The sequence below is a fragment of the Eretmochelys imbricata genome, chromosome 10, assembly GCF_965152235.1.
Source record: "Eretmochelys imbricata isolate rEreImb1 chromosome 10, rEreImb1.hap1, whole genome shotgun sequence".
Classification (NCBI taxonomy): Eukaryota; Metazoa; Chordata; order Testudines; family Cheloniidae; genus Eretmochelys; species Eretmochelys imbricata.
The window spans coordinates 22,073,353-22,099,154 of record NC_135581.1 but is presented as its reverse complement, the minus strand read 5'-3'; the positions used below and the strand labels follow the sequence as shown (position 1 = coordinate 22,099,154).

Genomic DNA, 25,802 nt, shown 5'->3' with positions numbered 1-25,802 from the left:
GGAAAGTAATTTCACGTTGCTTCATCGAGCAATGTCCTTCAATGTTCAGAAATTGGTCTAAAAATAAATTGGCTATTAAGCAGCAGTTATCATCACTTGACATGTTTGAAGTAATGAGGTCAAAACACCTAATCCTTACCAGATGCAAACATCTTAGGTGAAAGCAAGATGACTTTTGGGTCATCACTCAATCTGTGCTGAGGGATCATAAATGTTTTAATTCTTTAAGGCCTGGAAACATGTACAGGAGGAAGTCTTCAAAGAGTCCTGACTATACGCCATTGTTTTCAAAATATTCTTTATATTTTCTGTTGTAGTAAAATGCCAGGTTTGTCCAAGGAAATTAACAGAGTGAAAGAGCAAATTCCCAGGCACATGTTCCACATGTGGGCTCTTATTCTTATATCTCAAGAGGAACATGAAGATAAGCATCTGTTTCAGTCTGTGGAGGAGCAGTTTTGTACTTCTAGGTGTATATGTAAAAGAGTATGGAACACAGTGTAAAATCTGCAACCAGAAGATTTAAAGCCCTATTTGAAGTGCTTTTCAAATTAGCTGTAAGTGCTCTGTTGTGTTGTTGTTGCTATCATGTATCTAACACTTACCATGCGAGTATTTTTATTTAACTATCCATAAGGACCCTAACTCTTCACTTACTGATCTGATTTCATGTGGTTTGTTTTCATTTCCCCCAACACACATTACATTTTCTCCATATGGAACCTAATTCATGTCACAATCTGCACCCTCAGGAAGGAATGCACTTTAAATGATGTACACTATCAGCTGCCTTAGATAGACATGTTTTTCTTTAATTTGAATTTTGCAATCTTTTTTGTATTTTATCATGGTGGCGGTCAAGAAAAAGGTTCAGAAAAATTCTAGTTTCTGCCATGCCTTGTATAAAGTAGCTGCAATTTTACAGGAGTCATGGCTAAGGTGACCAGACAGCAAATGTGAAAAATCAGGATGGGGTGGAAGGGTAATAGGAGCCTACAATAGAAAAAGACCCAAAAATCAGGACTGTCCCTATAAAATCAGGACATCTGGTCACCCTAGTCATGGCCATGTTAGAAGTCCACTGGCTCAGTTTAAAAATAAATGTACCGATATAAAGTGAGTTTAAACAACAAATGGGAAAATGTTCCAAAGTGCTCAGTTATGTATTTTGTTCTTTGTATATAGAACCTTCATGAAACACCCTGAGCTCCCTATGAAGTTCTTCTGAAAATCCAGCACTAGATTACAGCCATGACTAACCAAAAGAGATATTACACGTTTACATTAATACCCATTACTCTGGCCATTAAAATTGTTACCTCCTTAAATCTTTCCATAAGCTGTAAAATAGCTATTCTTAGTTGCATTGCAAAAGCTACACATGTTTATTTTAGAGTATACAATTAAGAATGTATAGTATAAGCACCAGAAGATCCCAAACATCACTATCAATGGGTTATTAGAAATCTATATGCAAATAAAAAACACTTGCAAGATATTGGGTTGAACATTTAAGTGTTCATGAGCGCAGCAATATGTAATGAGGAAATCTGGCTAAGAAGTGCAAGATATAGGAAAAGAAAAAAATAAGGTGTTGGTAGTGTAAAGAGGAATGAGAAAAAGACGGATAATTTTATTTAGGGAATAGTGACTACTTTATTTCCTTGAAAGCAACTGGACTTAAGATCAAATTCATTACTGACCAACAGTGACCAAAAGTCTAGTGGAAATCTGGTAACCTTTAAATGAGTTGGTGGTCTCCAGTTCCAAGTGGATAAGTGTCCCCCTATCAAAAAAGCCCAGCACCATACTTATACTAATCAGCATCCATGCTGGCTATTTCAAAGAAATCAAGGACCAAAATGGCACAAAGAATTAACAACAGAGGAAAACCAATAGTCTGACAACATCTAATACAAGTAGGCATCATAAATAATGGTCTACTGAGTAACTCAAAGGCTGGAGATACCAAAACTGGCTGTGAGAATCCAGCGAGAGGCACTCATGATAACAATGCCCAGATGACTATATTATACACATAGCCATCTGTTTTAGGAATTGGTCAGACTTAAATTTAATTTCCAGTGCAAGTGATGTTAGTTCCACTGATATTCTGGCAAGTTGTTTTCCAGCTGCATTTTTATAAGATGTTTAAAGATGCAGAAATATTCAAGGTCAGACAGTGTCACTGTCCTTTCTAGACCACACAACTATGTTATTGTGAAGATTTTTTTTTTGTTTTCTTGCAAAGCTCAAACTATTTTTGCAGTTCAGAGGAACTGTGAAAGAGGGAATCAAGCATCTCAACATTCCATTTTGCATATTTAAACTGTTCTAGTTTTCACCAATCAGTGGATAGATTTTATGAGCGCTTGAAATGCAATTCCAAATTTTATTTATTTTATATTATATATATATTTTCTTCTAAATTAGGGCTGTCAATTAATCGCAGTTAACTCACTCAATTAACTTAAAAAAATTAATTGCGATTAATTGCACTGTTAAACAATAGAATACCAATTGAAATTTATTAAATATTTTGGATGTTTTTCTACATTTTCAAATATATTGGTTTCTATTAAAACACAGAATACAAAGTGTACAGTACTCACTTTATATTATTTTTGATTACAAATATTTGCACTGTAAAAATTATCAAGAAAATAAATAGTATTTTTCAATTCACCTTATACAAGTACTGTAGTGCAATCCCTTTAGCGTAGAAGTGTAACTTACAAATGTAGCTTTTTTTGTTACATAACTGCACTCAAAACCAAAACAATGTAAAACTTTAGACCCTCCCACTCAGTCCTACTTCTTGTTCAGCCAATTGCTAAGACAAACAAGGTTGGTTACATTTACCGGAGATATTGCTGCCTGCTTCTTATTTACAATGTCACCTGAAAGTGAGAACAGGTGTTCGCATGGCATTTTTGTAGCTGGTGTTGCAAGGTATTTAAGTGCCAAATATGCTAAACATTCATATGCCCCTTTGTGCTTCGGCCACCATTACAGAGGACATGCTTCCATGCTCATGGCGCTCATTAAAAAAATAATGCATTAATTAAATTTGTGATTGAACTCCTTGGGGAAGAGAGAATTGTATATGTCCTGTTCTGTTTTACCTGCATTCTGCCACATATTTCATGTTATAGCAGTCTTGGATGATGACCTAGCACATGTTCTTTTTAAGAACACTTCACAGCAGATTTGACAAAACGCAAAGAGGGTACTAATGTGAGATTTCTAAAATAGCTATAACACTCAACCTAAGGTTTAAGAATCTGAAGTGCCATTCAAAATCTGAGAGGGACGAGGCGTGGAGCATCATTTCAGAAGTCTTAAAAGAGCAACGCTCCAATACAGAAACTACAGAACCCGAACCACCAAAAACGAAAATCAACCTTCTGCTGATGGCATCTGACTCAGATGATAAAAATGAATATTGCATCGGTCCTCTCTGCTTTGGATCGTTATCGAATGGAACCCATCATCAGCATGGACGCATGTCCTCTGGAATGGTGGTTGAAGCTACAACAGTGCCAGCTGAACACACCTGTTCTCACTTTGAGGTGACACTGTAAACCAGAGGTGGGCAGCATTGTCGCCTGCAAATTGTAACCAAACTTGTTTGTCTGAGTGATTGGCTGAACAAGAAGTAGGACTGAGTGGACTTGTAAGTTCTAAAGTTTTATATTGTTTTATTTTTGAATGCAGTTATTTTTTGTGCATAATTGTAAGTTCAACTTTCATGATAAAGAGATTGCACTACAGTACTTGTATTTGTATGAATTGAGAGCCACTATTTGTTTGGTTTTTTACAGTGCAATTATTTTAAATAAAAAATAAATATAAAATGAGCACAGTACACTTCGTATTCTGTGTTGTAATTGAAATCAATATATTTTAAAATGTAGAAAAGATCTAAAATATTTAAATAAATGGTATTCTTTAACAACAGCGTGATTAATCATGATTTTTTTTTAAATCACTTGACAGCCTTATTCTAAATGGTATAAACTGTCAGACTAATAATCCAAAAAAAAAATAGTGGGGGGTAACAGTGTTTCGTACTTTAAGTCTACAAATTTTACAAATTGGTTGAGACAGGCTTTTGAGAAAAGAAATTCAAGTACAGCATTATGCCTCCATCCGTCTGCTACTATATGATTTTTTAAAAATGTTTGAAATAAGAGACTATGGTCCCAATACTCATATTTCATATTTACAGTGGAATTGATCATTTACAATGGATTTATTACTGATTTACACCAATGTAATGAGATGACACTATTTAGGCTCTTGGGAGCTTCTTAATGGATAATACTGCCATTTGGATCCATCTTAATTGCCTCTTCAGAAGTAGAGGCGATCTGTTTCCCTTTTAGATCTAATAATTTATACTGTCAGAGACACAAAACTGCCATCCTTATGAATGAGACTTTGGACCAGTCAATGAAGCACCTGAGAGAAGCAATGTTGCTTCTTTGACCTAAGAACATAAGCTACAAAGACTAACAATTAAGCTCCGATCTCTCCATGGCAGTGGATAGTATTATTTTGAAGCTACTGAGTCAAATCTACATTTGATTTTTTGTTCATCTATTTAAAAAAATACGATACATTCAGTTATCTTATTATAGATTAGGGAAATGTTGCATCTGCCAGTTTTGTTCCTTTTAGTGTTTCAGGTTTCCTTACTTTCACTCTTCTTTGGAAAATCTAATTTAGATACATAATACAAGAAAACACAAGAAAATCCAGCTTAGGTGAGAAACAGCAAGTTTGTTTTGTTTCTTAATACCAAACATCTACACTGTTTTAAAACTATATAAATATAAAAACCAACATCTTCATTAATTCTGTGATCTTTTCTGGAGACAGGTTTCAGAGTAACAGCCGTGTTAGTCTGTATTCACAAAAAGAAAAGAAGTACTTGTGGCACCTTAGAGACTAACCAATTTATTTGAGCATGAGCTTTCGTGAGCTACAGCTCACTTCATCAGATGCATACCGTGGAAACTTCAGCAGACTTTATATATACACAGAGAATATGAAACAATACCTCCTCCCACCCCACTGTCCTGCTGGTAATAGCTTATCTAAAGTAATCATCAGGTTAGGCCATTTCCAGCACAAATCCAGGTTTTCTCACCCTCCACCCCCCCACACAAATTCACTCTCCTGCTGGCGATAGCCCATCCAAAGTGACAACTCTTTACACAATGTGCATGATAATCAAGTTAGGCCATTTCCTGCACAAATCCAGGTTCTCTCACTCCCTCACCCCCCTCCAAAAACCCACCCCCATACACACACAAACTCACTCTCCTGCTGGTAATAGCTCATCCAAACTGACCACTCTCCAAGTTTAAATCCAAGTTAAACCAGAACATCTTGGGGGGGGAGGGGGTTTGGAAAAAACAAGAGGAAATAGGCTACCTTGCATAATGACTTCGCCACTCCCAGTCTCTATTTAAGCCTAAATTAATAGTATCCAATTTGCAAATGAATTCCAATTCAGCAGTTTCTCGCTGGAGTCTGGATTTGAAGTTTTTTTGTTTTAAGATAGCGACCTTCATGTCTGTGATTGCGTGACCAGAGAGATTGAAGTGTTCTCCGACTGGTTTATGAATGTTATAATTCTTGACATCTGATTTGTGTCCATTTATTCTTTTACGTAGAGACTGTCCAGTTTGACCAATGTACATGGCAGAGGGGCATTGCTGGCACATGATGGCATAAATCACATTGGTGGATGTGCAGGTGAACGAGCCTCTGATAGTGTGGCTGATGTTATTAGGCCCTGTGATGGTGTCCCCTGAATAGATATGTGGGCACAATTGGCAACGGGCTTTGTTGCAAGGATAAGTTCCTGGGTTAGTGGTTCTGTTGTGTGGTATGTGGTTGTTGGTGAGTATTTGCTTCAGGTTGCGGGGCTGTCTGTAGGCAAGGACTGGCCTGTCTCCCAAGATTTGTGAGAGTGTTGGGTCATCCTTTAGGATAGGTTGTAGATCCTTAATAATGCGTTGGAGGGGTTTTAGTTGGGGGCTGAAGGTGACGGCTAGTGGCGTTCTGTTATTTTCTTTGTTAGGCCTGTCCTGTAGTAGGTAACTTCTGGGAACTCTTCTGGCTCTATCAATCTGTTTCTTTACTTCCGCAGGTGGGTATTGTAGTTGTAAGAAAGCTTGACAGAGATCTTGTAGGTGTTTGTCTCTGTCTGAGGGGTTGGAGCAAATGCGGTTGTATCGCAGAGCTTGGCTGTAGACGATGGATCGTGTGGTGTGGTCAGGGTGAAAGCTGGAGGCATGCAGGTAGGAATAGCGGTCAGTAGGTTTCCGGTATAGGGTGGTGTTTATGTGACCATTGTTTATTAGCACTGTAGTGTCCAGGAAGTGGATCTCTTGTGTGGACTGGATCAGGCTGAGGTTGGTGGTGGGATGGAAATTGTTGAAATCATGGTGGAATTCCTCAAGGGCTTCTTTTCCATGGGTCCAGATGATGAAGATGTCATCAATATAGCGCAAGTAGAGTAGGGGCTTTAGGGGACGAGAGCTGAGGAAGCGTTGTTCTAAATCAGCCATAAAAATGTTGGCATACTGTGGGGCCATGCGGGTACCCATAGCAGTGCCGCTGATCTGAAGGTATACATTGTCCCCAAATGTGAAATAGTTATGGGTAAGGACAAAGTCACAAAGTTCAGCCACCAGGTTAGCCGTGACATTATCAGGGATAGTGTTCCTGACGGCTTGTAGTCCATCTTTGTGTGGAATGTTGGTGTAGAGGGCTTCTACATCCATAGTGGCCAGGATGGTGTTATCAGGAAGATCACCGGTGGATTGAAGTTTCCTCAGGAAGTCAGTGGTGTCTCGAAGGTAGCTGGGAGTGCTGGTAGCGTAGGGCCTGAGGAGGGAGTCTACATAGCCAGACAATCCTGCTGTCAGGGTGCCAATGCCTGAAATGATGGGGCGCCCAGGAGTTCCAGGTTTATGGATCTTGGGTAGTAGACAGAACATCCCAGGTCGGGGTTCCAAGATCAAATCCGCACAGACACACCCCTGGAACCCCGACCTGGGATATTCTGTCTACTACCCAAGATCCATAAACCTGGAACTCCTGGGCGCCCCATCATTTCAGGCATTGGCACCCTGACAGCAGGATTGTCTGGCTATGTAGACTCCCTCCTCAGGCCCTACGCTACCAGCACTCCCAGCTATTGGATGAGCTATTACCAGCAGGAGAGTGAGTTTGTGTGTGTATGGGGGTGGGTTTTTGGAGGGGGGTGAGGGAGTGAGAGAACCTGGATTTGTGCAGGAAATGGCCTAACTTGATTATCATGCACATTGTGTAAAGAGTTGTCACTTTGGATGGGCTATCGCCAGCAGGAGAGTGAATTTGTGTGGGGGGGTGGAGGGTGAGAAAACCTGGATTTGTGCTGGAAATGGCCTAACCTGATGATTACTTTAGATAAGCTATTACCAGCAGGACAGTGGGGTGGGAGGAGGTATTGTTTCATATTCTCTGTGTATATATAAAGTCTGCTGAAGTTTCCACGGTATGCATCTGATGAAGTGAGCTGTAGCTCACGAAAGCTCATGCTCAAATAAATTGGTTAGTCTCTAAGGTGCCACAAGTACTCCTTTTCTTTCTGGAGACACAGGGCCAGATACCCAACTGATTAACTTCAGTAGAATTATGATGATTTATACAAGTTAAGTATCTGGAATGAAGAAAGGTACTAAAAACCCAGTAGCAACTGTAGTTAATCATTACTATTAAAGACAAAACATTCTTCTGGGATGACTGCAGAGGTTCTACAGATTCTGGAAAAAGCATGGGGTGAAATCTTGGCTTCCTTGAAGTGAATGGGAGTTCTGCTATTGACTTCAAGGGAGCCAGGATTTCACTCTTGGAACCTAGGAACAGCAAACTGGGTTCTGCACATTCCAATGCAACGACATAAGAACAGCCATACTGGGTCACACCAAAGGTCCATCTAGCCCAGTATCCTGTCTTCCAACAGTGACCAATGCCAGGTGCCCCAGAGGGAATGAACAGAACAGGTAATCATCAAGTGATCCATTCCCTGTTGCCCATTCCCAGCTTCTGGCAAACAGAGACTAGGAACACTATCCTTGCCCATCCTGGCTAATAGCCATGGACCTATCCTCCATGAATTTATCTAGTTCTTTTTTGAACCATAAGTTATTTTTTGAACCCTTTTACTGCAAGCATTTGAAAAGTAAGCTAGGTAAACAAGTGTTTCTAAATTCCATTAAAAAGAATCCAATAATTACAGACACTAGCAAGCAATGAATCTGAGATGATTTAATTCATTATCAGTTCTAGACTATGCAGAGAGCTTGAAACAGCATGAAAGTTTGTCTTTTTCGAAGGTTTATCTATTTTTGTGTCTGAGTTTAAGTGGATATGATCTTTCCTCCCCCAAATATCTAATTCAATGTCATCTCTGAAGTACAGTGGAAATGTGAAATATATGAATAGCAAAGAAATGGTTAGTTAGATTATGTAAATTATGCTACATGGGAAATTTCCTGTTCCCTGCTTTTGTTAACCACTTTGCATAATTAAATAGTACAAATGCTCCCTGTATTCATTTAGCAAATAAAAGGAATACAGATATGTTCCCCATGTTCAAACTGACCAGACAAGGCTATCACAATACACTGCTATGAAGTATACTTAAATTCAGAAGTGACCCAAACACTTTTGCACAGTGTAACAGCTAAGAATGGGATACTTTAGGAACTGATCTGTTTTCTCTCTCTTATGAGAATGAATGTTGAGTGAATGTTGCCACCTCCATTATTTTTAAAGCAGTTCCTGAATGTTTATCCATGTTGACTGTGGAGGAAGTTCCATGCATATATTTGGATTCTGGCTTGAGGTTTCAGGTTGATGAAGGTGAGAAGGGTGTGCAAGGTCTACGAATCCCACCTTTCTCAGATTTTTGAACAGCAGTCTGCAGGGTTAGATTTAATATTTTATGTTTTTTACTACCATGATATTTTTACTGTTTGTTCAGTGTCCTAAATACTACAAGAAAAGTGGGGGAACAACTATACAAAGTTACATTGTTTTTAAGGGCGCAGAGGAAGGGTACTTGCAATAAAGGGAAAAGTAAAATGCAATCCTCATATGATGGTGGGAGGCCACATTACAGAATACGAGCAAAGATTTCTTTAACACACTGGCAGGCAGGTAGGTCATGTTCACTCCATCTATTTCTCTACCATGTTCATACAGAGGGGAACCAAGAAGTCTCACAAGTTCATTTTTGAGGTAACTGGATTTTAACCAGCACAATACTTTAAAAAGAATAGTTTTTGACTTTTTGCTTAAGTTAAAGCCGGTTATTTTATCAACATGAAAAGTAGCCTACACAAATAATATTGAGAGTTTTTAAAAGCTTGTTGAGTTGCTTGGCAGTGTGATGAATGAAATCTGATATTTAAGAAGAGGAAGTATTTCTAGGGTCATATATAGCATAGAAAGAGACACAGAGATGGTGGCCAGTAGGAAAGATAAAACAAAAGAAGAGTTAAAAATTATTAATATTAATGAAAAAAAATGAGGGAAATAAAGAAAGGTGAGAACACAATTAGTGCTCTTTATTTGCTTCCTCCTTTTCCTGTGTTATGTTCGGGGCCTTCAGTACCTCTCTTTGATCAAATATGTCCTCCAACTTTGGTCAACAGTACCTAGTGTGACAAAGTCCCGAGCCTGTATTGGTGGGTCCTGTGCTTCTGGGAAGATTCAATGGCCTCAGAAACTTGATATGGCCCCAGTGTGACCTCCCTTTCTTAGTGTAGCGACAAGAGTCACAGCCTATTGAGTTACTTTCATCACCGGCCAGTGTGGGAGATGGGAAGGGGGAATACCACACACTCTCTATTGCTCCATAGAGCTCAGTAGACGCAGTTCGGCCTCCTGCCTGGACCGAGTCCTGCTTCCCTTCTCCAGGGGATCTCTATAGAGTGGGGGTGGGAAGAGGGGAGAACCCGGGCACGCCCTCTACTCCAGGTTCCAGCCCAGGGATTCTAATGGTAGCACCTGTTGGTGGTTTTCCCTTCACCACTGAAACTGCTTTGATTCCCTGGGCCACTTTCCCCGTGGTCCCCTTTTCCTAGCTTCACCCTTACCTCAGGATTCAGCAATGCTTCCTCTCCTCCAGCTCCTTTCACCTCAGCCTCCTGGAGGGCACTGGAAGGAGAGCTTTTAAACAGTATAAGTGGGACCTTGATTGGTTTCAGCTGTCTCCATTAGCCTAACGGCCTTAACTGGTTAATTGGCATCAGGTGTCTTAATTGGCCTGGAGTAACCTTTGTTTGGCTATCCAGGGAACAAGGGCCTGCTCATTCTGAAGGTGGATATACCTGCCTTCCAGCACTCTCTTATATTCTTCTGGTCTGAATCTGTCACCCTAGAATGAGCACCATTGAAGTGAAATGCGACAAAAACACACAGAAAGTTAAATATCATGTTATGGTAAATGTGCTTTTTTATCAGTGCTCTCTTTACTGCAATACAGTACTACAATAGATAGGTTTGTGATTTGATTCTGACATTTATAAACTGTACCTGTGTAGTAGAAGTAGTGTTCGGTGTGACTGATGATGGCGAGTCCCTTGTTTTTGGCTCACCAGGAGACGCTGCTGAACCCTGGGATTCCTGGCTAGCAGGCTGATCTGGAGATAAAGCGTCACTGCTGTCTTCATCAAATGAGTAATCATCCAAAGCTTGGGGATAACTCTCTTGTCCAACTGCTAGGATGTTTACAATAAATAAACTATTTAGTTTCAGAAGTCAATATTTAGCTAGCTAGAGGAGCCATGAAATGTTGGAAATCAACTAGCATACTATGTTTTGTATTTAAATATTTTTGGATATAAATGTTATTTTTAACACAATAAAAGCCATCTTAAATGATATTCAAGGGTCCAAAAATTGGTTGCTCAATGGTGATGGTCTTCTAAGAAAGGATGAGAAGAACTGTATTCAGTATGTTTGAGCATTTAGTGGGATGGTCCCTTAATATCGGAGGTGACTAAATAAGAGTCATTTATGTAGCGTCAATTAATTTTTAACTATTTTTAATAATTAAAAGATTCACTCATGTAAGACTGACATAGCTTTATAGTCCGATCAACTGTACAGTTAAAACTGAGTTTGAATAAAAATAGTATTACTCTGCTCACTTTAGTGCTGGTAGGGCATAAGTATCTTAGAAGTTGACATAATACATAGCTAATTAACTTTACGGGTTTTTTTTTTTAACTAACCTTTAAAGTTAAGGTTCAAATTACTAATTTCTCATATTGCCTTATTGATAACAGATCCAAGTTGTAGCTCTTCTACTTGCCTATAATTGCTTCTTTAACACTGGAGTCGACAGGAAGGATGTTCTTTTCCACCAGTTCCATAGGGCCAGGCCTCTGAGCAATCTTCTCATTCAGATCATCTGCCAGCCGAGCTCTCTTCAGTTTCATCTGAGTTGCTTGCAGTGAGGGTTCTGCAAATGTCTCTAAAAGAGATAAAACTCTTAATTATTTTGTTAACTATTTTGTCTCATTTTAAGACCATCAAAATAGCTTTTGATCTTCATAGCCATACCTCCATGCATGTCGAAAACTTTAAAACATCGGTGAGTTATTTTAGTCCTTTATTAGAGAGTGTCATTTTGTTATAAAAATACATATATAGTACTAACTTATCTACAGATCCTCAAAATTAGTATTAGAAAAGGAAAATGTTCTAGATAGCTCTTGTTTATAATATCCTCCCACAATTAGCTAAATATAGCACTTTTGCAGCCATCACAACAATGTGTATTTGTAACATTTTTAACAAAAGGTAAACATTTGAAAAAAGACCAACTCAGAAAAACTTTCTGGTTTTAGGAAGTCATTTGTCCTTTTTAGTGCACTTACAATAAATTTCCTCAGCATCACAAGACGAAATTTAAAATTTAAATGAAAAAACTTATACCCAGCCAAAGAAATCAAGCTCATACGGGCTCAACCAACCAACATAGTATTTAATAATAATTATTAATTTTATTATTAAATTATGGTAGTGCCTGGGGATCCCAAATCAAGTTTCTTAGGCACTCTGATCAAGGACCCTGCCCTGTCATCAATTTAGGATGCAACTTGCAGCTACAGAATCTACACAACATAAACAAGGTGTATAATATTTACTGTACACTACAACAGACGGACAGGACACCAAAATGCTGTTTATTAGTATAAGCGGCTATATAAATGGTGGTGACCTATTAGAGAGGCACTATCAGATTTAAATGTTTTATTACAAAAAAGTCCTTTTCTATGTTACTGAAATAATTAAAACAACTTATACAACTTAACACTTTATGATATAGTATTGGTTACTTTTGACATTTCTTTCACAATTTGCATTTGATGATAGCCAGTTTCTTGTCAAGTTCACTTGCAATTCTCCAGCTTATGTTTGAATTGAAAACTCTAGAGGGTAATGTTTATTTGCTTAAATCACTCCAGTGACATATTTTGTTTATTTGAAAAGATTTTCGTTATTAAAAAAAAATCCTCACGAATTCTATGAGCATATTTTTACAAAGGTAAAATTTGAGTCAAATTTGACCTGAAAAACAATCTTCAATTACTTTGGCCCCAATTCAGCAAAGAATTTAAACACATTTAACTTTAAGCACCTGAGTCAGTTTAAAATTACGCAATTGCTTATGCACTTTGCCAAATCATGGCCTTTGTCACCAAAGTAAGACTACCAATTTATTCTCCTAGACTCATTAAGTAGGCTGAAGTAGAAAGAAAAAACCCATCAGGGACATTTTAAAGAATGCAGGCACTTCTTATTCTATCGTAATAATATCAGCATATATGTAATCATGTGTGTGAAACCAAAAGTATGACACACAGAACTAATATGATTCATAAATCTAAAAGCAGATCATATTAGTAAAAATGTATACATTATAGCAGCACTCTTACAGTTAAGGGTGAATTGGTATTTCCATTATAAACCCCAATTTTCAAAATGTAACGTCTTGGCTGTTTCCCAATATACTGTGCAGAAACTTGATATGACTTTAGCCCTAATGACAGTTTTCCCAGAACAAATATGAATGCAATCCATTAAACTGTTGTTTTTCAACTTCAAAACAAATTATTTGGAGACTCTCTTGCCAAACTCAACTATAAAAGGCTTAATTTTAAAATGTAATTTTAAAGGTTGTTAGATGTTTGTTGCGTGCTAATTTTAATGACAAAATGCAGATGGTCTGTCAATATGAAGAATCCTGATCTGAGTGTAGTTCATGTTCTGAAAACTAAAAACAGCAGACTATTTCACCAAATGGAATACTGCTAATTCATTTTGGTTTTTAATACTGCTGTTTGTACATACAATGGGATTTCAATATTAAAACATGCTAATGCCATCCCATTCAAAAACTGATTTTATTATTTCTGAGTATTAAATTTACCTGAACAGCAAGGCAACAAAATGTGGAGAGACAAGCTCATTAATGGTTAATCTACTGCGGAAAACATCCCTTAAAAGATTGTTTCAGGGCTTCCTGGAAAGACTGCAACAATGTATACTGTATGTACAACCCTTAGGAGATAGATAATACAGCAATTAACTTTATATAATACAACACAATTTTTATTTAAGGGAAACAGTGGCTATAGAGACATCCTCCTCACAGCTGAGAAGACAGCCGTGGCCAGGAGTGTCTTCTCTGCTGTCCTATGGATTAAGGATAAAGATTCCTCCCCACTGGTTCAAGTCTCCATGGAGTGCCAATTACCTGAACCACAGATTGGCATGCAAAAGAAGTCTTGCACCTTAATAAGTACCTCATAACTAAGCTTGATTCAGTTAGATAGCCCAAAACTAAAATAAACCCTTAGCCTGAAAAACAGGATATATGGGTTCCTACCTTCCAGAATATGCATTCTGACCAATTCTGATCGATCTGGTCTGCTGCGAATCTTGTGCTTCAGAAAATTTTCAGTCTTTAAAAAAAAAAAAAAAAAAGGGGCAGGGGGGGAGAAAGCATCACACAAATGCTAATAACTACAGAACAAAGCAATTTGTTCATTCACACAAACTTTTACGAGCATCACTGTTTTCTGTTGAGGGAGAGATTTATTTTTTGTACTGAAAATGTTTCCTTATGAACAAAGCCATCAAAACTTCAGAATTTTTGGCAAGACTTTGCATTAAAGCTTAGGTTGTGGCTTTATGTTTGTGATTACTGAAGTATTTATATTGCACAGTAAGTATAGCTGACAATTTACAGGGCATAGGATAAAACTTAGTTCCCCTCCCCTGAATAGTTTACAAATAACAAGGATCCCATAAAACGACCCACCTTAAACAGACTCTCTGCCTAACTACCCCTCTTCCTCCAACCTAAACACACAGAGCAAGAAAGGGAGATTGAAATCTAAATCTAATTGGTGTGATTGAATGGGAATTTGGGAAATGCAGCACACTAGTACAGACATAAAATGACTCCAGTAAGCAAGACAGAAATTGCCTTTGAACTGCTTTTAAAACTCAATTTTTTTCTTTACTTGAAAGTTAGTGACATCTCTACTTCAAAGCAGCAGCCAGCACTAATGAATAAATTGCTCCTGGCCCTGGTGTTGGTACATAGAGAGGCTTCTCTACACACATTAACACATCCTGTGCAAGGGACTGAAGTGTCTGAGTCACAATCCCTGCGTAAGCAACCCAGGAGCAATCCAGAGATCCGCTGTACCATAATGCAGATCCATGTCATATTAGCACAGTTAAGACCTTTGCTATTAAAATGTGCTGTGCAAAGTAACATCCTTATTAATTTTCTTAAAAGAAACCCATCTCTTTGGAATAAGTTTGAAGATCTAGATGACTAGATTTCACAGTTTAAAGTTGGACAGTTTTATGAAGTTATGGCACGATGACTGACTCTTATTGGATTGTGCAGAATAATTCAGGCATAGCTAACCTTGTCCTAAAGTCCAGATTTTTATTAAAAGTTTTCAAACTGTATTTTAAAAAAATTGTCAGCTGTCCTACCTGTGTTTCTCTTATAAAGGATATGTATTAGAAGATATCAATTTGTTCATTATCCTCCATAAAATAGTACTAGAAGGTGGACTGAAACAGTACTGTACATGGCAGTAGCTGTATCAATGGCCCCATCCCTTTCTACATAATTTAAGGTAATTCTGAATGTGATCCAGATCAGTGGTGACTTCTTGAATCTGAAGACAGGCAGACTGAAAATAGATCTAAGGGCAATATTCTGCATTCCACATCTGTGGAAGAATGTAAACGGAGTGGAACTGCTACGATTCTGTGTAGTATGCAGCAACTCATGCACCACTGAGCTTTGTTCTTTGGGGTGTCTCCACGGCAACCAGTGGGGAAGGGAGAATGAGCAAGAATTGGTGCTGGGGAAAGGCCAGTAAATTTTACAATGATCCAAAGCTGGATCAAGCTACAGAAAAAGCATGCAGGCACTACAGCTGTTACTGAAGTCCTAGAGCACCGAATGTCAGGATGGATCATACGATGGCGGCATTTTTTTCCCTCTTGCCTGGATTAAGGCTTATCCACAATGCAGTTTGAGCCACTAGAGTACCTACACTGATACAGCTGCACGGGTGCATAAAAACTTCAGCACAGGCAAGGCCTGTTTCCTTGTACAAAACCTGTCGTCTTTCTCTATTGTCATTTTAACAGTGCTCTTCTTGGACTGGGGGAAGACCTGCAATAGAGTACCGTCACATTTAAGCCCCCAACCTGTCTGGTATCGGTGGAGAATTAAGAACACTCCCACTCAACACAAGAGATTTGCTACAAATGTTGCATTTCAATTTTAGGGATTCTTCCAGAATATTACCATAGACTATTTGCAATGATAATAAAATGTCCTATGCAGTCTGAGAACTGCCTACCTCACATTTTTTTCTGATCTATTTTTGTTTTTCATAAGTAATAAATTAGCTTTCTTTTTTCAGATATTAATAGTACGTTGATAGTTTTAAAGAAAGTATAAACTACATCCCTTACCCTGGCTCGTTCCAAGCTCTTTCTCTGCTCATGGAATGCAGCTGGGCTTTTCAAAGCTGTGAGAAGAAAGAAAGAGTTAAACTGACAGGAAATGGTTTCCAAATGAAATGCTCTAATCAGTGTATTAGTTAAGGATAGGCATCTTGCACTCAACACTACATCAGGTATGGGATTCCATTTTACTTGCCCAACACCTGACTCTTTCTATTTATTATTTGCTTGTATTTACTGAAGGTTAAATTCATCCCTGTGCAGACAGCTTAAGTGGGACTGAAGTATTGCATATTCTTTGTGCTGGCCCTCTGCACAGGGAGGCATTCCACTCTGAGATTGTAGCTCATTGTAAAAATATGTACAGGTTAAGTCTTTTTCTCACATAGAAAATTACTGTAACTCACTGATATAACAGAGGTACAGATTCTAAATTGGGATTTGTAGCTAAGCAAAGCTGTCAATCATGAAGGCAAAACAAACTCCACTTCTCAAGCATAGGCAGAGCACATTAGAACATTTTAAAGGTACACTGTGATACCCTACTAAATTCTAATATTTTATGTTACCTATGTCATATGCTGGTGTCCCCTAGCTATTTACCAATAAAGTGCTCTATGGTAGAATTTTATCAGCCACCATTTAAAATACTGAAATAATGTAGTGGGACAGATATATCTGTCCCACTACATTACCCTTCACTTATGATTTATTTTCTCTAATAATAAATACAGGAAAGATCAATGCACAAAACATTCAACAGGCAGGTATAGAAATTGTCTTTTACTAAGAACTGTCTGCACTAATCTATTTTTAAACATTGTAAAAACACAAAATATTCAAAGTAAAGTACAGTTAAAATAGGATAGCACCATAATGCTGTGTTTCATTCTGAAGCAACTTTCAAGAAAATATAAACATTTAAGGGAAAAAATCCTGGAAACATTTGTATTTTTAAAGTGCGATTTCTTCACTTTCCTAGTGAAGTCTGTTGATTCCCAGACAGAAAAAGAAAGGTGCCCTCCGAGCCCACTCCACAGTGTAAGAAGTCTGCAACATGGTAGCTGAAAGTCCAGCTGTCCTTGAGAGATAAGGTATAGATGAAGATCACTGAGAAGTGAGGCTCCGTGTTTGTCACGGAAGTCACGGATTCCATGACTTTCCGTGACCTCCGTGACTTCTGGGGTAGCCCCTGCAGTTGGCCTGGGAGCCGCCTGAGCAGCTCAGGCAGCCCCTGGGCCAGCCGCACCAGCTGCTGCTGGGGCAGTCTCAACCCCCTCACTCCCTAGCACCAGGAGTTTGGGTGTGGGAGGCTCAGGGCTGGGGATTGGGGTGCAGGGCGGTGCTTACCTCGGGTGGGGGGAACTCCCCAGAAGGGTGACAGGAACTCCCTTCCCTCAGCTCCTAGCTCCACGTGCTGCCTCCACCTGCAGGCACCTCCTCTGCAGCTCCCATTGGACAAGGTTCCCAGCCAATGGGAGCGTCAGAACCGGGGTCTGGGGTCGAGTGGAGGCAGCACATGGAGCTAGGAGCTGGAGGTTGCCGCTTCCCAGGAGCCGGGTAGGAAACCTGCCCCTGCTGCAGCACCCATGGTGCCCTCCCCGCAGCTGCAACCCGCCCCAGTACCCGTGCTGCCGCTCCAGCACCTGCACCCCTGCTCAGTGGTATCCCACCCCCAAAGTTTTAGTCAGGGGTATATAGTAAAAGTCATGGACAGGTCAAGGGACGTGAATTTTTGTTTACTGCCTGTGACCTTTACTAAAAATATCCTTTACTAAAATGTAGCCTTACTGATAAGCCACTACTGTACTGAAAAGGTTAAGAGGATACTATGGTTAAGCAGTCTCAGGTGTGTTGGGTAACTGGAAACTTTAAGAAGAGATTAATTTCAAGAAGCCATGCAAGGAATGCAACGAATTGTGACTTCAACCAGTGAAGACTTGAATATTATTTATAATAATTGTAACTAATGTATTTTTGTAATTTTAAATAGGTTTATTTGTTTATTGCATAAAGAATAATTTTTCTAATGGGGTCCATAATCTACAGAGTCCAGTTTTCTCTTACTAGACATTGTCAACTTCCACTGATTCTAAAAATGGACTAAGATAAAGATGCTCAGAGGTGGGGGAGAAAAAAGTATTCAATGCAACTAGGGATGGTGGTATCAAAGGTGGCTTTAATCTATCTTTGCACTCCCCTGATCCTAGGACTGCCTTCCACCCGGCTAGCATAAGTTAGAATAGCCATAGGCTGCTCTACCTTGGTCCAGCTGCTTATGGTCCCTAAAGAATGTTATGGCAGTCAGGGATAGCCAGGGCATAAAAACACCACAACCAGAGCCCTCTCCTTCTTCATGGGGCATGGAGCGGTGGTGGTGCTGGAGTTGGAACAGCAGCTCTATGCCACTCAAACCCCTTATGCATGGGGATCTTCTGCTATTGATTAAACTGACTTTAGGGTACCTTTGTGCTTGTGAAACAGCCACTAACCCTAAATAAGCAAAGTCAAGGGGGAAAATGGACCTTAAGACCAAATATAGTTAGTTTACTTTAAAGTACTGAAATCATTTACAAAGAAACCATATATTTTTAAAAATACAATATAGTAATTTCAGATACATAGTACTGTAAATACAACTAACATAACTAAATTAAGTTAGTTTTCAAACTGTACCTGATTAATAAAAAGCATCTAAATTATCTACATTTTCAAACTGTAACTAAATTAATAAACAGTAACTTTGTTTTAGACTATATCATAGAATTAGAGATGGAAATGACTTCCTAAGTCATTCAGTAAGCCTTATTTGTCCACTTGCTTTCATTGGTGTAATTCAATCATTTGCAGTGAAGTTACTCACAGGTTAAACTGTTGTAAAGAACAATTAGGCCCAGTATTTTCTATCATTTGTCTGCTCTTATTTCAAATGTCTCCAACTCTAGGGGGACGCTAACACAGTGGCTATTCTGTCTGCAGATTAATTTAATTTACTGTCTTTACCTTGTATTTTAAATACCTCTTATTTAAATTAGCTATAATTTTCCTGTAGGTATTACATGAACATAATCAAATGACAAAGTTATCACGACTGCTTTCCTTAGAAATTTTCATCTTCAATTATTTTATATGTCTTGAAATATGATACAAGTTACTGTAAATAAAATTAGTCTTACGTGGCATGATGCCCTGGTCCACCAGCTGTTCTCTTGTCCGTCTTTGCTGCAGCCTAAGCTGAAGTACTGGCAAAAGAAAATAGCAATCATTAATTCACATACTATGATACTATCTCCTACTTAAAGCTGCAGAAAAGAACAATATAAATTCTAATTAAGAAGTCAAATATTTCAACTTTGAACACAATCAAAATATTTCTATTCAGTAACAGACACAGGATATTGTATAATAGGTCTGTAGATTACTTTTCAAAATCTTTGGTAATGTTACACTTTCAGTAAAAACACATAGTGACTATATGTCCTTCTGACATGTCTAGAATCCAAAGCACACCAGTATTCTGTAGTGATATATTAATGCTGTTAAGAATTCAAATTTTCATATTCTATTTTATGATTTTTTTCACAAATATGATAAGATTTTTTAGATTATTTATGTACAACAGATTCTAGATTCAAATTCAGATTCTAATACAGAAGGATATGAATTTCAAATTAAAGAAATCACATTACATTAATTTCCTCAATAATAAATAATAATAATAAAATTTTGCACTTACATAACATCTTTGACTTGAATATCTCAGTATTTTACAAAGGGGAATTTCTCCCATTTTAAAAATAGAGAACTGAAGAAGAGATTAATTGCTTGCTTGATTAATGAGAGATTTACCCTGTCTCAATGGTCTAATTTAAATATTGAATAAATCTGCCTTTTAGTAATTTGAAGGAAGTCCTGCCCAAACTTTAGAGGTAACTATTCTATATTTTATTTAAATAATCTCCAAAGAAATCTTCATGAAATATTCAAACAGGTAGTTATTTTTTATTATTTATACTATTACAGCACATAGACGCTCTGGTCATGGACAAGGATCCCATTGTGCTAGGAGCTGTACAAACACAAAACAAAAAGATTTGGTAGCCCAAAGTTTAATTTGAAATAATTTTAAATAGAAATGGAGTTTTAATTTGGCTTCTTTTGGTGTCACTGTCTAAACTTATATAGGTCTTTAGTTTGGAAAACAGCAGAGAGTACTGGGAATAAGAACCAATGCCAAGACTTCAGGGCTGCAGTATTTTATGCACAAAATGTACTGCTTTTTAAAATAATCTATTTAGCCATTTATATTATTCCTTATGATACTGTTAAAGCATTGTACACCACTTTCTGTAAATCCAAAATGGGGAGTCTTAAGGATGGACAAATAGACCACTATATGTTTATACTGTGCCTTACACAAAAAGGCCCTGATCTGTTTGGGACCCCTTTGCATGAATGTAATAAGTAATAATTATTGTTATTGACTTTACATGCAACAGAAAGATTTCCTGGAGTAGACCTATAATAGATAGGTAAATCACAGCTCTGTATCCTCATGCAAGGTATCTGAACCTGATATCTTGTCAAAGGCCCATTAAAACAGCACCCAGTACAGAGCCTGATTCCGATAACCATAACACTATTCACAGCCTCACTGACTTCTATGGGATTGCTTGCATGACTAACGTGTGGCAACACCCATGCCCTTGACAGAACCAACACTGATGTTGTATTTTCAAGGAATTTAGAAGCACAGGTCCCATTGACTTTCAAGTGTTCAGTTTTCCTCCATAGAGATGACTGCAGACTCTCTTTTACAAAAATATTTTACATTATTTGTTTTAAAAATATCTAACTTCCCTCCCCCTAATATTTTAATGTTCATCTGTAAGAGTGGTTTTATTTTCTTTAAATGTCTAAAATTTTTCATTATATTAGCAAACGAGGATAAACACAGCTTAACCAAACAATTAACCTACAGAGAAATAATAAACACATTCTCTCACAGTAAAGCATGCCTTGATACTTTGTGTGATGTAGGCTATGTAAAACAAATTATACTGCATTCTAAAGATTTCCTCTGATAACTCCTGGCTGTATGATTAGGAGACACTGTTCCCATTGTACTTCTTTAGGATTCAAAACAAACTATAAAGAACATCAAAATGAATGTAATTTTTTCAAAATTAGTCTGAGCACAGCGTTAATTGTTTTCAGAGTATAAAAGGGAATCAGCTTGTTTCCTGTTTTATGAAGGGGGCGGGAAGGAGGAAGACGGCCTTCTGGCCAAAACATAAGACTGAGAGTGGAGATATCTGGATGCAATTCCAGACTCAGACACAAACCTGAAAAAAAAGGATAATACCTTCCTATGTCATACAGGCATTGAGAAGGTTAGATCATTTTAAATTGGGCTAAGCTGCACATGTGCAAGTCATTTTTTACATTGGTCTGGCACATCCACCTCAAGGGTTGCACTGGGGCAGTTGCATTAGTGTAGCTGCACAAATACAAAAATACCAGCATAGACAAGGTCTTAGTTAATATTTGTGAGCAGCTCTGAGGTCTTCAGATAGAAAGTGATAGAGAAGTGCAAGGTGTTGTTATTGTTAAGAACAGGAGACTTATGTACTAGTCCCAGCTCTGGCATTAACTCACTGTGTGATCTTGAACCAATCACTTAGCTGCCTCATGCCTCAGTTTTCCCTTCTGTAAAATAAGGATGATAATGCTTACCCACCTTTGTAAAACTGCACTTTCTGCAGAGGAAAAGCTCTATGTAAAAGGTAATTATATTAATAATAATATTGTTAAAAGGGGAAGGAATTAAAAGTAGCTCTGCGTTTTTAAGCCGTAACGACACTACTAGAGCAGTTTTGTTTGGAGTACCTCTTTCAAGATTACAGTGTTGTTGTACACTGTACGAGTCAGGGGTGGGCAAACTTTTTGGCCCAAGGGCCACATCTGGGTGGGGAAATTGCATGCAGGGTCATGAATGTAGGGCTGGGACATGGGGTTGGGGTGCAGGGTGCAGGAGGGGTTCAGGGTGTGGGGTTCAGCCTGGCACAGTCTACCTTGAGCCACTCCGGGGTGTCAGCGGCGCACAGCGGGGCTAAGGCAGGCTCCCTGCATGCCCTGGCCCCGTGCTGCTCCCGGAAGCAGCTGGCACCACATCCCTGCAGCCCCTAAGGGTGGGGAGGGGCAAAGGGCTCCACTTGCTGCCCTCGCCTGCAAGTACCACCCCCCGTAGCTCCCATTGGCCAGGAACGGGGAACCGCGGCCAAAGGGAGTTTTGGGGTTGGTACCCGCAGGCAAGGGGCAGCACGTGGAGCCCTCTGCCTGCCCCCCCACCACCAGGGGCTGCAGGGACATGATGCTGACCGCTTCTGGGAGCGGCACGGGCCCAGGGCAGGCAGGGAGCTTTAGTTTGCCAACCCCTGCTATAAGTAGTAAGGAGGGCAGAGACCAGAGAAAGCAAATGTAGCAACAAAAAAGAATGTCATGAAAATCATGTATGTGAGATGCAAATATATTAAAAATCAATATTGAGTTAATAGCATTTCCATAGCAACTTCAAAACACTCACTATATGTAATGGAAAAGATTGTGGTGATGGAGTAATTGTTAATTAGTAAGGGAACTAATGTATTTTTCTAAAAAATTCAATTTGAATGGTTTAATTTTGATTTTTCTTTCTTTCTTGGAGCAGCATGAAGTTAAGTTGTAACTAGGGCTGTTGATTAATCGTAGTTAACCCACAATTAACTCAAAAAAATTAACCGTGATTACAAAAATTAATCGCGATTAATCACACTGTTAAACAATAGAATGCTCACTGAAATGTATTAAATATTTTGGATGTTTTTCTACATTTTCAAATATATTGATTTCTATTACAACACAGAATACAAAGTGTACAGTGCTCACTTGATATTATTTTTATTACAAATATTTGCACTGTAAAAATGATAAACAAAAGAAATAGTATTTTTCAATTCACCTCATACAAGTACTGTAGTACAATCTCTTTATCGTGAAAGTGTAATTTACAAACGTAGATTTTTTGGGGGTTACATAACTGCACTCAGAAACAAAACAATGTAAAACTTCAGAGCCAACAAGTCTACTCAGTCCTACCTCTTGTTCAGCCAATTGCTAAGACAAAGAAGTTTGTTTACATTTACGGTTGATACTGCCGACTCCTTCTTATTTACAGTGTCACCTGAAAGTGAGAACGGGTGTTTGCATGGCACTTTTGTAGCCAGCGTTGCAATGTATTTACATGCCAGATATGCTAAACATTCATATGACCCTTCATGTTTCGGTCACCATTCCAGAGGACATGCTTCCATGCTGATGATGCTTCTTCAAAAAATAATGTGTTAATTAAATTTGTGACTGAACTCCTTGGGGGAGAAGGGTATGTTCCTGCTGTGTGTTTTACCTGCATTCTGCCATACATTTCATGTTACAGCAGTCTTGGATGATGACCCAGCACATGTTCGTTTTAAGAATACTTTCACAGCAGATTTGACTAAACACAAAGAAAGTACCAATGTGAGATTGCTAAGGATCGATACAGCACTCAACCCAAGGTATAAGAATCTGAAGTGTCTTCCAAAATCAGAGGGACAAGGTGTGGAGCATGCTTTCAGATGTCTTAAAAGAGCAACACTCCGATGCAGAAATTACAGAACCCGAATCACCAAAAAAAAATAATCAACCTTCTGTTGGTGGCTCCTGACTCAGATGATGAAAATGAACATGCGTCTGTCTGCACTGCTTTGGATTGTTATCGAGCAGAACCTGTCATCAGCACGGACGCATGTCTTTTGGAATGGTGGTTGAAGCATGAAGGAACAGATGAATCTTTAGCACATCCGGCATGTAAATATCTTGTGATGCCGGCTACAACAGTGCCATGCACATGCCTGTTCTCACTTTCAGGTGACATTGTAAACGAGAGGTGGCCAGCATTATCTCCTGCACATTGTAACCAAACTTGTTTGTCTGAGCGATTGGCTGAAGTAGGACTGAGTGAACTTGTAGGTTCCGAAGTTTTACACTGTTTTATTTTTGAATGAAGTTATTTTTTGTACATAATGCTATATTTGTAAGCTCAACTTTCATTATAAAGAGCTTGCAACACAATACTAGTGTAAGGTGCTAGCCCCAACTCCTACAGGCTGGGAGGAGTTGGGGCTGCAGCTGCAGGGTGGGGGTGGTCAGGGTTCTGGGTGGGGGCCTCAGGGCTTCTGACCTTTGGGGTTGGGCTCAAGGCTTTAGACCCAGTGGTAGTGCTGGGGCATCAGAACCATGGCTGTTTCTGGCTTTAGCCCCACAGTGGTCCCCGGGGCTTGGGGCTTTAGCTAAGAAGGAAGCGCCAGGGCTCCCTGCAGTTCTGCTCCCAGTTTCAGCCCCAGTGCCCCTCCCCACCAGCCATAGCTTAAGCCCCAGTGCACCTACCCCGCCAGTTGAAATCGTGAGTGGAGTAGTGGGGAGCTCCATGTCCCACCCATGAGGCTGAATCTGGGAGAGAGGCATGGTGCCTGAGGAGATGCTCAGTACCGGGTCCCTTACGGGTGAATTCGGTGCCATGGAGGAGGTATGTTGCCATCTGTGTCTTGACTCCATCTCCTTCGCTTGGGACTTGGCAGTGCCGAAGGTGCCGAAGGAGTGTCACAGGTGCTCACCTAAGCACATGTCGGGATCAGGGGTAGCGACCTGGCAGGAGACCGCCATTGTTTCTGTGGTGCTCTCTGCAGAGACGTCTGTGCCCTCTTCCTTGGTCTTTTAGAGGAAGGCATGTCTCCTGTTCCTGCAGCGGGGGGTGCCCGGAGAGGAGGTCTGTTGGTCTGGCTCAGGTTGGAGAGATTTCTCCATCAAGATTATTTTGAGTCTGAAATACCAGTCACACTGGGCTCTCCATTTTAGATTGCTACAGTAGGCCCCAAGACATTGGACACAGAAAAGGTGTTCATCTGAAATGGGCATTGCTTCGCAGCATGAGCTGCATTGCTTAAAGCCTGGGGAGCCAGGCATCTTAACAGTTAACCACCCCCGGTGAAGGGACGGTAAACTGGATAAAAGTAAACTTTTTTTGGTAATAAAAACTAACATTAACACTAACTACAACTTTCTATATGACTAACTAATGTATTTTTTTCTGAAAGGTTTGGAAGAGTAATGAACACTGCCCCAGAGCTCCGTCTTCAGCCAAGGGCGATTGAGAAAAAACTGGAGGGCGGGTTGTGTGCACGCTAGACATGGAACCAACAGCACCGTGAGATGCCTACTGCGCATGTGTGACCTGCACAGACACTGCTACCATAAATCTCTGATCGACGGAGTCAGGATGCACCAACACTGGAAGTGGCGCACCCACAGGGACAGCACTCGGAGAAGAATTAACATTATAATATTAACCTTAAACACCTGGGTTTTGCACTAACAATTTCTTATTGAATTAGCACACAGCACTGAGGAATCCAATAACTGGTGTCCAGGGATTAAATAACACTGTATGTTCTAGTACTGGCTTCTATCTGATGTAACCATGGAAACGCAGAAAGCTCAGAATTATCGTAAGACTAAATGGACAATATGTCTAAAATCAAGTGTGTAATACCTATACACGTTGGGTAGGCGCATTACTATTCAAACAATATGATTTAGAAGCAGCATGTCATGACTATCTCAGTGCAAAGTTTTCTCCAGAC

At 39.3% G+C, this 25,802-nt stretch overlaps 1 protein-coding gene across 1 annotated transcript in view; it reads right to left on the bottom strand.

Annotated features, from left to right (window-relative positions):
* MRTFB (myocardin related transcription factor B) overlaps nucleotides 1–25,802 on the bottom strand; it is a 202,265-nt gene that overhangs the window by 46,326 nt on the left and 130,137 nt on the right. Inside the window, exons 3-7 of the mRNA XM_077828958.1 lie at nucleotides 19,260–19,325; nucleotides 16,093–16,148; nucleotides 13,967–14,042; nucleotides 11,384–11,545; nucleotides 10,603–10,787 (exon numbers count right to left, since the gene is read on the bottom strand). Of these exons, the coding sequence (XP_077685084.1) occupies nucleotides 10,603–10,787; nucleotides 11,384–11,545; nucleotides 13,967–14,042; nucleotides 16,093–16,148; nucleotides 19,260–19,325 (545 nt within the window). The remainder of the gene's footprint in view (nucleotides 1–10,602; nucleotides 10,788–11,383; nucleotides 11,546–13,966; nucleotides 14,043–16,092; nucleotides 16,149–19,259; nucleotides 19,326–25,802) is intronic.